Below are 13,605 nucleotides of genomic sequence, written 5' to 3'. Positions count from 1 at the left end.
TTTTTTTTTTTTTTTGTTTCTGTTACCACTTTTTATCAGATCACACCAAACCGATTTCTTTCAATGATACGTCAAAAGATCACAAATCGTATCTAGTCAAAGACATTACCCTCAAAAATGGAAAAAATTTCCCTCGTTCCCCGTAAATGGGAGAAATCTCCAAAAAAATAACTAATTTAAAAATCACTAATTTTCGAAATTTTAACAATTTTTTTTACTGAACAATGAAATAACTTTTTAAAAAATGAACAAATCAAATTTTTTTTTTTTTTAATAGATGCATAATGTTTTAACCTATCATTTAGTATATTTTTTTTATAAATCTGACCCTAAACCTGCCTACAGAGGGGATTTAAAATAACAACTTTTTCAACTTGACTTTTGAAAATCTTCCGAAAGTCTAACACTTTTATGTATACCATAAGTTAAAACTAATGTAATATACGTTATTACGGGAAAAAAAAATTTCGGACTTTATTTTATCTTCACGGTGAAAATGGTTACCGAATTTTAAATCGGACCATTTTCCTATATACGAGGGGGTTCAAATCTAAAAATTGCATATAGAAAGTTGAACATTTTCAACTTAACTTTTGAAAGTGTACCGAAAAGTCTAACACTTTTATATAGATCTTAAATTAAAGCTAATATAATATACATTATTACAAAAAAAAAAATTTCGGACTTTATTTTATCTTCACGTTGAAAATAGTTATCCAATACTATTTTTGTGTGATAATTCTCGATTTTTTTTTTTCATTTTTAACTTTATTATGCTATGACAAGTGTATGGATCAACACAATTTTTTTATGAGAAATAATATTTTTTAATAATCCCTTTTTCATTCGACATACTTTATCTTAATCAGGATATTAATAAGAAACTAGCAGATCATGTAGCTTCTGGAATAATCCACCGTTTTTTTTAAATTAGACAATATCTAAAGATTTGCATCGAAGCGTTTTTTTTATAGTGATTTTAATCACTGTCAGATATCATTATACTTGATCCAACTATGCTACGTCACCACTGTGCATCGACCCCCTGTGCTTGGTTTTTATAACCTCAAAATCCCGATCGTTAGNCATCGACCCTCTGTGCTTGGTTTTTATAACCTCAAAATCCCGATCGTTAGGTAAAAATACATGACCTTTTAGTGGGAAAAAATAGTAAATCCTTTCAAATCGTTGACTATCTGTCAATGTTAGCAAAAATCGTATAATGGTATTATTTTTATTTTGGTCCAGACAATCATCACAAAACAAGTATAATTCTTTTATATCTGAATTAATATTATTATTTATATAATCCAGTAACATAGAGTACACATCGTTGGACCCCTTTTAAGCTTCACCCTCATGGTATATGTAAAATATAGATTCTTCAGTTTTCAAATTTATAATCTCAAAACAATTCACCCATAATTGCCTTAAATAAAAAAAGTCTTGTACTAGTATGTTTTGGTAGAGGTAAGTTTTGCAAAAAAGTGCGATCTATGAATGACAAGTCAATGACTTGTGTAGTTCTTGCAGTGATTCTAGTTTCTTGTAGTATATTTTGTATTAAATATGAATCTGACAAATGTAGTTTTTACACAGAATACGTAACCAGGTATATAATTATCAAATTTGATAAAAAGTCATTATTTGAAAAATTGATAACTTATGTCGTTTTTGAAATGACCTATTCAATTGGAATAAATAATATATACATAAACATTAGGGTGGTCCTTATTTATAGGAGAGAAAATTTTTTATAAATATTTTTGATTTCTCACCCCATTCCCACCTCAATTGGTTCATTATTATAAAAAAGTAATTTGAGTAAAATTTGGCCATGATTAATCAACCCCATTCAAGTGCCCCCAAGAGGGTTAAAATTGATAACAAGACGTTTTCTGAAGTATTTTTGCTTATTGATAGAAAATTATTGCACTAATCGTAAAAATGTAGCTATTAACATTTCCAATAAAAAGTATTATTATTACATTTTACTTGTATTAAAATATTTTAGAATGACGGTTGATAATATACCCTGGTTTACTTGTAAAATGATTGAGCGATCAAATTTAACGATTTTAATGCAAGTAAAGTGTAATAATAATACTTTTTATTGGAAATGTTAATAGCTACATTTTAAATTCTATTCATTTTTACGATTAGTGCAATAATTTTCTATCAATAAGCAAAAATACTTCAGAAAACGACTTGTTATCAATTTTCACCCTCTTGGGGGCACTTGAATGGGGTTGATTAATCATGGCCAAATTTTACTCAAATTACTTTTTTATAATAATGAACCAATTGAGGTGGGAATGGGGTGAGAAATCAAAAATATTTATAAAAAATTTTCTCTCCTATAAATAAGGACNTTTGAAAGTTCGAAAATAAACATCAACACTCTAATAAACATATTTGACTTTTGTCAAATGACACGACAATTGTTTCATGTCAGTCCATCTCGATGATCTGAATGTCGTGATGGGTTGATGATTTCCAAAAATTAAAATATAGAAATAAAATCAAGAGAATAATTATTATAGGAGTGTAAAATATCGTTGAATACGATAGACTAAAGATGCTGTCGAACGTATACGTAAAAAAATTGTTTTTTAATCTTTCAGATAATTCAATTTGTTTTTTTATTATATATAATATTTATAGTTACGACACATTTTAACATCTGTTAATAATAAACCAAACAATGAATTCTCAATACTGTGCATAATTTTCCATTTCATTACATCAAAGAGCACGTCTGGAAAGAATTTATGTGACTGCCGTAACTCTAGAGACCAATCAATCCTTCGTATTGACAAACCAATAAACATTACAAATAATACTCTTTTACACTCAAGAGTTTTATTACATATAAATATAACTAATATCAGAAAACAACACCGTAAAATATTATTTGAAAATTTCGAATAAAATTCCGATGTGTTCTTTACTTGTTTTTCAAATTTAGGGTCATTACGGCGTCGAGAACGGACTATATGTCGCCTGAACAAACGAGTTTTTCAATAACGTTGCTTTATGCTTGACAAGCAGTTCACGAAACTATGAGATAAATCATAAATCGTAACAGATAAATAGAAATACATATGTAACTAACAAAAATAAAAATGTTTAAAAAGACTTAATATTTTAAGAGAAATTGGTAGTTAGCGTAAAAAGAATATCCTTGTAGAGAGAGAGGAAGATGAATAGAGAATATATAAATTTATTTAGCTAGTAATAAAATTACAGTTACAAATATATAATTATCAGTAATACGATTTTCTTTATTTTTTTAATATTATGTGAAGTGACTAGAGAAAATAGGGTAAGAAACGAGCATATAAGAGAGAGTATAGGTCTAGCGTCCATCGTAGATAAGATGAGAGAAAATAGACTTAGATGGTTTAGTAATGTTATGAGGAGAGAAGAATCGGAAGCTGTAAGAACAGTTATAGAAATGAATGTTGAAGGAAGAAGACGTAGAGGAAGACCAAAAAGAGTTGAAGGGATGCTATTGAATGCGATTTGAGGACAGCTGATGTGAGCGTAGATGATGTGGGATCGTGTCAAGTGGAAGTTTAGAATAAGAGTGGCCGACCCCACGTAGTTGGGATTAAGGCGAGAAAGAAGAAGATGATATTTGTCATAATGCATATTACTTATTAGTATTTGTTTTACATAAAAAAAAAAAATATGTATACATTTCTTTTTTTTCTATTTTTGTTATATGATTCATATAATATTAATAATTATGTAATATTTATTAATATAATAAATAACAATTTTAGTATTCATAAAAAGCTCATAACAAAGACACATATTGACACACAAGCATAGAATATATTAATAAAAAAAAATAAAATATGTGTAAATTTAAAACAGAATAATTGTTAGCAACATTGTTTCAGCATTGGATTTGAAAACTATTACATAGAACTTAATTATAACAAATAATTAATTTATTAATCAATTACGACATAAAATAATTATAAAATCTTTTTTTTAAATTGTTAAAGTAAAATATCAAATGAGAACATAGGTTCATTAGCGTTATTAATTAATTAAAATCGCGAATGTGCTTCTATTCCTTACACTGATAGCCGTAACGATCTACTCTGTATTTTTGAAGCTTTATTTAGGACATAAGGGAACAATCCAACCACCATCTTCTTACCACTGTCGTAATATGCCTAATTCTTTGCATTACACATCAATAAAAAATGTATAATCTGTATTTTATATTACTAGTATACAAACAAATTATTTATTTATCTGTAATAACATATACACTGTTGTACACTATCTATTATATATGTATTAGGGTGTCCCTTATTTTGAAAATTTTGGAAATTCTTCGGGCTCACCCCCCAAATTTATGTGTATACATATAAAAAGTGGCTACAAAAAATTCCAGGCCGATCAGATAAGTTTAACCCGTGCCGACTTGGGGTTGAAAATCGGCCAAAAGGGGTACTTTTTTAGTTTTTAGCAATTAACTCGTAAATTAGCACTCTCCAAAAAAAAAATATTAAAACTAAATTGTAGATCTAATTGTTTTGTATAAATTAAGTCCTTACAGTTTTTCTTTTAAATCCATTAGTTTTCTAGAAAAATGTCAAAATACATAATATTTCGTAAAATTGCCGAAATTAGCATATTTACGAATATTTTATCATATATGACGAACCATATGTGATACGACCTAATGTTTCATACAAAAATTGTTTAAAATTAAATTTTACGAAATAAAAGTATTAAGTACAAATTTCATTGAACCGATCGTTTTATTGCTATAGCTGAATTAACTCGATCATATTACGATTTTTACTAAATATATGAATTTTAATGCTAGATTCTGTTAGTTATCATCTGGTTCATTACAACACTTATCGTACAAGTACGGCGATAATACTATGGTATGACTGAATTAATGTATTGTTATTATTTTTAAATTATAAATAACTCTGGAAATCGTAAATTTATTACAAATCGCAGCAATAGATATAGTGAACTTATACTTATACCACTTTAGTCGCTCACATCGCGTATTAAGTTGAACTGCTTCCTATTGTGTTTTTCTTTTAGTGTACGTAAAAATGTCCGTAGTATTAAGAAATGACAATAAAATATTTTTAATAGGGTCTTTGACTACTCAAATTTTAGGTTCAAAACTTCCATCCATTGGACAAGTTCTAAAAGTTTTTTTTTATAACCTAAGAATTGTTAATCTTACTATAAGAGCAAAAGCAGTATTGACTATTCGCGAGTGTAATATTTTCTGGGAAATGGACGATTCCATTTCAACCGAAATAAAAAAATTAATGGTTGTATCCCTTAATAATGAGTCAATAATAAACCCTAGTAAACGTTTTATTCTTTCATCGAGTCATATTGACAAATCATTTTCAGGTATAATAATTTTTGATATCTTTATTTTTTGATGACTATTGAGTGATTGATATTTTTTTTTAGAAAAAACTGTAGCTTCTTTTTTGTCAAAAAGCAGTATGAAATTTTTTAAACGATTCGATATCAATACTAATTTTTTAAATTTGGATCCAAGTAATTGGAATACTGATAATTTTTATTTACACGGAAAAGAAATTGTATGTTCACTTAAAGTAGTAAATGACTCTGCAGATAAAGCGGTTAAGGTAATGGAAGATTTTCATGAAAGTTTAACTGTAAACGATGAAAAAGCTGAGTTACTTTTACACTGTGTGTTCAAGAGCATAGAATATTATATCCTAATTGCAACAAAAAAACATTAAAACATAGTTTTTAATGTATATTTTTGTTATAATTTGTGAATTATTTTGAATTTAACATTTTGTATTTTATATAGTAACTTTTTTTTAATTTATACAATAATATTGAGAAGTAAGTATCATTATGAGTTTAAGTCAAACAAATACATCACTTTACAATATAAAGGAAATATATTTAAATTAAGCAATAAAATTCATATATTTAGTAAAAATCGTAATATGATCGAGTTAATTCAGCTATAGCAATAAAACGATCGGTTCAATGAAATTTGTACTTAATACTTTTATTTCGTAAAATTTAATTTTAAACAATTTTTGTATGAAACATTAGGTCGTATCACATATGGTTCGTCATATATGATAAAATATTCGTAAATATGCTAATTTCGGCAATTTTACGAAATATTATATATTTTGACATTTTTCTAGAAAACTAATGGACTTAAAAGAAAAACTGTAAGGACTTAATTTATACAAAACAATTAGATCTACAATTTAGTTTTAATATTTTTTTTTGTAAGAGTGCTAATTTACGAGTTAATTGCTAAAAACTAAAAAAGTACCCCTTTTGCCCGATTTTCAACCCCAAGTCGGCACGGGTTAAACTTATCTGATCGGCCTGGAATTTTTTGTAGCCACTTTTTATATGTATACACATAAATTTGGGGGGTGAGCCCGAAGAATTTCCTAAATTTTCAAAATAAGGGACACCCTAATATGTATATTAGAGTGGTCCTTAAAATACAAATTTTCAAAATTCGATTTACGCGCACCAAAAAATTGTTCTAATACATGTAAAAATAAACTGTGCAAAATTTGGTCCCGATAGGTTGACGTTAACACGTGCCGCAAGAGGGTTGAAAATTCGATCAAAAGGGTAGTTTTTCAGTTATTGTGCTTTATCTCAAAATATATGATTTTTATGTAAAAGTTTATAAGAAAGAAATTATACATATAATTATTTTACATAAAAAAGATTATTAGCAAAAAACCCATAAGTCAAATATTTACCTCCTAAAAGTCAAAAGTTCCATAAATATTATGTTTACCAGTAAAATTCATATATTTCGGCAATTTAAGTATATACGATGAACCGTTCAAGTTATAAAAAAAATTTTCATGTAAAAGTTATTTGAAATTTAATTTTCTATTAGTTTTGTAGAAAAATAAAATTGTTTTACGTGTTTTCTGGCGAGGTAATAAAGAAAACTTATAAATAACAATCATTTTTCTATGATAATTTAAAAAATAACGATTTTTTTTTTTATTTTTTCAAACTCAAATAAAATAAGTAAACCAATAATGAAATGCTAAAAAAAATATGAAAAATGATCTTAATGCTCATAAAATATTATAAAATTAAATAATATTAAAAATCATTCTTCTAGTAGTCACAATAAAAAAAAAATTTTGTTTTTGATAGGATTATTAATTGTTATTATTCATCAATGAATTTTTAGTACAATCTCCAAATTGTGATCTATAATCATTAACGACTTGTAGTAGAAACTGTTTTTGTTCATCATCATTAGTTAATATTTCATTGTATTCTTGCATACGTTTTACACCTCTCTCTGCTATATCGTTTGTCACAAGAAGATTAGATAAAACTTTCAAACCATTTTGAAAATCAGGATTTTCAACCTAGCTATGAGGATGAGTTTCCAAAAAAACTATCAAGTTCTTTTTTTTTAAATAGTTTAGTATCATTTAGGTTTATTGTAATTTTTTTTATCTTGTTTTTGTGATGTCTCTCTTGATGCCTCAACCATTTTTAGTTTAATATCTGCCGGTACACTGTCCGGTAAATTTCTGTGTTGCAGCTTTAGATATAAAAGAATCAGGATAATTAATTAAAACTTTTAAGAAACATAAATCATTAAATGCTGATTGTATGGCAATAGATCCCTTAAACCAAGCCTTGACATAAACTTTTACCAAAAATACACAAATATTACGAAATGCATGTTCTTCTCGTATTTTAAGCTATTTTCTGAACATGTATATTTTTAACGAATAAATTGCTTTAGACATCCATCTAGCATGATGAAAAACACTAGGGTAGTGAAATTTTACACCATTAAGGGGTGTTGCACCCATAAAAATAACACATAAATTCTTTGTAGTATTTTCTACATTGTTGAATTATTAATGTTTCCAATTAAAATTTTTTTACATTATTTTTAGTGTGTACAACTGCATTTTTGATAATTATATCATTGATACCAATATCAAAATTCAACAAATCTAGACTAATCAAACATTCTTTAAATTTTTAAAAATTGATACAACTGGACCAGTTGTACATAAATTAAGTTTAACCTTGAAAACATTTTTTAGTACTAATTCCAAAATATGTCTACGACATGGTAAATACAACACATTACGCTCTAAGAGTTGTTTAAGCAATATACAAGCGTCATTTAAGCGACCTGTATTAGAAGCTGTTGTGTCACAACACAAGGCCTGTATTTTATTTTTTACATCTCAAACTTGTAATAAATCAAAAATTGCATTTATCTGATTCTCTCCAGAATCACTCTCAATTTTTGGGAACCCAAGTAATTGACTTACACCCTCAAATGATACCAAGATTGGCAATCGATCAACTTTAGCTCTATTTATAATGCCTGGAAGTAGTTTTCCATCCCAATGCAAGACAAGACTATTTTTATCCAGAAATTTAATTTTTTTTTATATCATTTACCTTTCTCTCACTAAAAAATAATCTTCCCCGTCGAATAGTTAATCGGTTGATTATTAACTTTGATACGTTATTACCTAATGCTTCAGCAGTAGAAATAATTAAATGCACAGCATCGCGGTCAGATATCTTGCATTGATCTAATGCAGAAAGTAATTTAGGATTCATAAAAGTTATAAATCCTCGTGTTTTTGAAGAATATGATGAACCAGACAAATCATCTTCTGTTTCATATTCTGAGGAACTAAACAAATTTAACTCAACAACATTATCTAAACAAAAAATGATTAATGATAGAAAAATGATTGTTATTTATAAGTTTTCTTTATTACCTCGCCAGAAAACACGTAAAACAATTTTATTTTTCTACAAAACTAATAGAAAATTAAATTTCAAATAACTTTTACATGAAAATTTTTTTTATAACTTGAACGGTTCATCGTATATACTTAAATTGCCGAAATATATGAATTTTACTGGTAAACATAATATTTATGGAACTTTTTACTTTTAGGAGGTAAATATTTGACTTATGGGTTTTTCGCTAATAATCTTTTTTGTGTAAAATAATTGTATGTATAATTTCTTTCTTATAAACTTTTACATAAAAATCATATATTTTGAGATAAAGCACAATAACTGAAAAACTACCCTTTTGATCGAATTTTCAACCCTCTTGCGGCACGTGTTAACGTCAACCTATCGGGACCAAATTTTGCACAGTTTATTTTTACATGTATTAGAACAATTTTTTGGTGCGCATAAATCGAATTTTGAAAATTTGTATTTTAAGGACCACCCTAATGTATATACATGTTATATTGATTATTGTACACTATACATCTTATCTTAAAATAACTATCATGTTATGTTCAATTTAATACAATAAATTGAGAATACTAAATGCGCTGACGACAACAATCCATGAAGGGGTAATTAAAAATAATATAAAAAGGCTTACTTCTGCTTGCACATCAGTGAGCGAGCGTGACAGCGAGAGGCTCATTCTCTCTTCTTTTTGAAGATCTGAATTCAATAAGGAATTCAGAATTCTTCTATTTGATTTATTTTGATCAAACTAGCCACGACCCCGTGTTGTCGTCGGTACATTTTAAAGCGATATCGAATACAATTATTTTGCGTTAACACTTTATTTATTTAAAAGAGACAGTATAAATATTTACGTAAATCTTGACGATCTTTGTACAAGCCAAACAAAATAAGTAAGTAAATTTATATTAACCCAATTATTTAGAATCAATAATCTGAGTAAATAATGATAAAGCAATAGATCACATATTTATATTCAAACTTTATTAATTGTTACTGACTAGTTCGTACCTTATACATAATCACATTACATGGTATTCGTGAGATGGCCACCGCCTCTTCGTTGCCTAAAAGAGTTTAAAAACCTAATGTGATTTCTACTGTATATATAAATACTTCGACTGGGAATTCGTGAGATGGCCACCGTCTCTTCGTTGCCTCAGTGTATTATTTCAGGTAATTACCAGTTAGGTCACTTGTAATACCTCTATAGAGAAACTTTAATAATTTCTTTTTATATCTACTTGTCTTTATTTTTCTAAATCCTCGGACTCTACAACCCCGATAGAACCTCGTTGCTCCTGAATTAACCAAATCCCCAAACATCCAACATAGGTCAAATAAATCACCTAACATCCTTTTTGCTTATTTTTGTATTACTACACTACTCCAGTCATTTATTCAAACAGATGTTTCTATTATAGCAACAGAGACTCATTGTTTAGATCCGATTGATATAGTAAATTAGCCCTAGAATAGCACTGTAGCACAAAATAAGTATAATGAAGTGTAAGTGAATACTTTAGACCAAACCTATGGTGTTGTAGGCTATTAGGACCACCCGCGCACACTCAACCATCATCACACACTCAGACATATGAATGCGCTGTTAAGTGCTAATTTAATACTTGAGAATCTTGGTCAAAACGAAGAATCGGAAGCTACCCGACGTTTGCTCAAACATTGTCCCTATCTCCTTAAGTGAGTTTTAATTACCTGAAGGAGACACAGGGGGCAATCGTATAACTTAGTTACAAGGGATAGATTATTAAATAATATTAGACTATTGTTTTATATCAACGACAAAGCAAAGTTATATTCTAGATGTTCAGTAAATATGAGTTATATGTAATGTACAATACGTCTGATCTGAATCCTAGTACAGTTGGTTAGTAAGTGTATCCAAGTGAGACGGAGTTGGTTGGCTATGATACAATTAGCGATAGACGGGTAATTGAATAAAACAAGTTATAATTAATATAAATAAGACGAAAGTAATAGTATTGAAAACTATGTCTATAACGGCCACTCAAACAAAACTGCCCTTTGTTAGTTCGACGTCAGTAGCTTCTGGCTACAGATTGTCATATCAGAATCTCCCTCTATGCTAATTCATATATATTACGAATTAAGTAAATGGAAATAAAACGTGTGTAATATAAGTGGTAAGAACACAGTAATAAACGTTCTTACAGCACTTACATCACAAAGTTCACTCACATCTGTCATCTACATTAATATAGTTTATTCACAGCCACCCACACCACCACAAATAACTTGGTATATCGAATACCCAGAAACCTGTCATCAGCGCTTTTATGTACTCGGCCAATGAAGAGGTAGGTGCTATTAGGAAAAATATTCACATCCAAACAACATTAGGCAATCTCATTACTGAGAGTAATTACATTCGAAACAGCCCTGTCACGTTTTCAAATGAAACTAAATAAAATTAGTAACAGAATGTCTGCAATCGAAGAAGATATTCTATTCATTAAATTATCAATGTTTAAACTTAAAAATCCTGCACCACTTAACAATAACTCTGTCAATGATAACGGGACTATTAAAGATTTGATAGGCCCGTCATTTAGTGTCGCCTCCGAACAGATATCTTATCAGTTCGTCAAGGTTTATACCAGTCACTGACCCGATTAAGGGAGAAACACATTTTGTATCGTCGAGTTCGAACATTTCTTTCCGAGTTTTAGATATTAAACAATATCATAGATCATATGATAGACGAATTCAAAGCTCATGTCCTATTACAAAAGCTCTCCTCATTCTTTCATTTTCGACAGCTAGCTGAAATTTTAGATATGTCTTTAGTAAAAACTAAAGAGCCCCTGAATTGAACCTCGTCTAGATAAGTGGATAAATCATATCACCAACCTAGTAAACCCATAGAAGAGTTTACAAAATCGACCAACCGCCCAGACAAAAATCCACCTAGAAAGCCACCGATCCCGTGTAAGCATTGTATGGGACCACACTGGAACAATAAATGGCCAACAAAACAATCGACAAACAGGTCGAAAAGGACTTAATCCAGCCCTCGGGTAACTCACCAATTTCCTACAGTAATCTACAAATTTCCCAAACGCTAGTACTCAGTTCTAATAATTCGTTAAAGGAATCAACTAACATTCAAGATATTGATCATGAAATATTAGACACTACCGCTAATTCTCAACCTATACACTGTTAGACTTAGTTAATCTTACCTCACCACACAATTACTCAAATCACCCACATCACTCTGACCTTGAGTATGATATACTTCAGAGATTTAGAAATCATTTAATAACCGAGTTGAATTGCTCCAAAGCTAGTCAAAACGAAGTAATTAGATTACACAGTTACAAAAACCAAAACACATCCCCAAAGGAACAGGGGGTCTATTTTTGAATCGTTCGTTCGTCGAATGTATACATTCGTTGAACGAATTCTATTGTTTTATTAGGAATAGGGTAAAAATTCTACAGGGTGTTCAGTAAGTCAGGAAACGGGTTTCTATTGTTCTCATTGTCCGTAACAATGAGAACAATAGATACCCATTTCCTGACTTACTGAACACCCTGTATATTTCTACAAACGTATTCGTTCGTTGAACCGATTCTATTGTTCTTTTAGGTATACGGCCTTCAAGGTATTATTCGATGAACGTTTATGTTAAACGATTGTTTGCAATTTATTTTAATAATATAAATAAATATTTTGAATTTTAACTTTATATAACTTGATTTTTAATATTAAAATATTACTTTTTAATAACAATAATTTATTACTAACACATACATTTATAATTTGTTAATTTAATTCACTTGATGTAAAATTACATAAATAATTTAATTACACAAATTCTAAAAAAAAATGTATATACAAATGCATGTATATTAAATTGAAAATTATTAATGCACTTTAAACAATACTTAAATTTTTGAAAATAAAGTGCTACATATATTTTATATTATAATTTTATTTATTTATTTTTATATTATTAATATAAAAATTAAATATAATTTATTAAATTATGTTACATTTAAATAAATACATATCAATAATAAATTTAATAAGATTTTAGTTCTTAATTTGAAAAAATGCCAACCTAGGCCACTGTTTGGAAAAGTTGTAAACATACAGTTCATAATTTTACGTGTTATCTTTGCACATAAGCTATGCTAATCTTCTTTGTATAGTTCCAATTTTAATATATCTACTGTCGAAGCAAGTACTTGTATGCGCCATGGGAGTAAAAAATTTTATTACACTAAAACAGTGACAATAAGGACTTATTAGCATGGGTTGGTAAAAATAAAGGAGATTAATAAAAGATTGCTAGGTCTTTGGAATACAGTTAAGTGTATATTAATGAAACAAACATCAGTAAATATATTGAATTTAAGTAATAATTTGCTTTTTTTGCAAAATTATGACCATGATAATTGTATAACATAATAAATTACCATTAAAAATATAAACTTTGCTCAAAGGTTTAATTTTTAAAAACTAAAGAAAAAATTTGCTCTAACGACATATGTTCTGTATGTAAACGGTTCCCAAAATTAGACAAAATATTTTATTTAGTATAAATTCATCGTTTTTTGAATTATGATATTTACGTAAATTAATATTAATTTATATTTACGGAATATTTATATCGAAATAATATGTTTCAACAAAAATTATAGTAAATATTTCATGATAATCTATGGGATAATGTGTGCTGATGTATTGTAAAACTACATTTTAACCTAAATTTTTTGGTTATTATTTATATATATATATATATATATATATATA

At 28.1% G+C, this 13,605-nt stretch overlaps 2 protein-coding genes and 1 non-coding gene across 7 annotated transcripts in view; 2 read left to right on the top strand and 1 right to left on the bottom strand.

Moving 5' to 3' along the window:
- LOC126907684 (uncharacterized) overlaps positions 1-13,605 on the top strand; it is a 41,517-nt gene that overhangs the window by 11,308 nt on the left and 16,604 nt on the right. The gene's annotated exons all lie outside the window — the stretch shown is intronic.
- On the top strand, positions 4,318-6,268 carry LOC126907777 (uncharacterized). Its single transcript, XM_050689375.1, has 2 exons — positions 4,318-5,409; positions 5,473-6,268. Exons 1-2 carry the CDS (start codon positions 5,097-5,099, stop codon positions 5,769-5,771), a joined length of 612 nt encoding a protein of 203 aa, XP_050545332.1. The 5' UTR covers positions 4,318-5,096; the 3' UTR covers positions 5,772-6,268.
- On the bottom strand, positions 12,927-13,037 carry LOC126897106 (U6 spliceosomal RNA). Its single transcript, XR_007702032.1, has one exon. It is a non-coding gene; the product is annotated as a U6 spliceosomal RNA (small nuclear RNA).

Source organism: Daktulosphaira vitifoliae, unplaced genomic scaffold (genome assembly GCF_025091365.1).
Source record: "Daktulosphaira vitifoliae isolate Bord-2020 unplaced genomic scaffold, ASM2509136v1 Scaffold_1, whole genome shotgun sequence".
Classification (NCBI taxonomy): Eukaryota; Metazoa; Arthropoda; class Insecta; order Hemiptera; family Phylloxeridae; genus Daktulosphaira; species Daktulosphaira vitifoliae.
This window is presented reverse-complemented; position numbering and strand designations above follow the sequence as displayed.

What these genes read in the sequence shown, in the direction of transcription:
- LOC126907777 (XM_050689375.1), top strand. Translation starts at nt 5,097, where the DNA reads ATGTCCGTAGTATTAAGAAATGACAATAAAATATTTTTAATAGGGTCT. An exon ending in TATTGACAAATCATTTTCAG is followed by an intron (nt 5,410 to 5,472) that starts GTATAATAATTT and finishes ATTTTTTTTTAG; the next exon opens with AAAAAACTGTAGCTTCTTTT.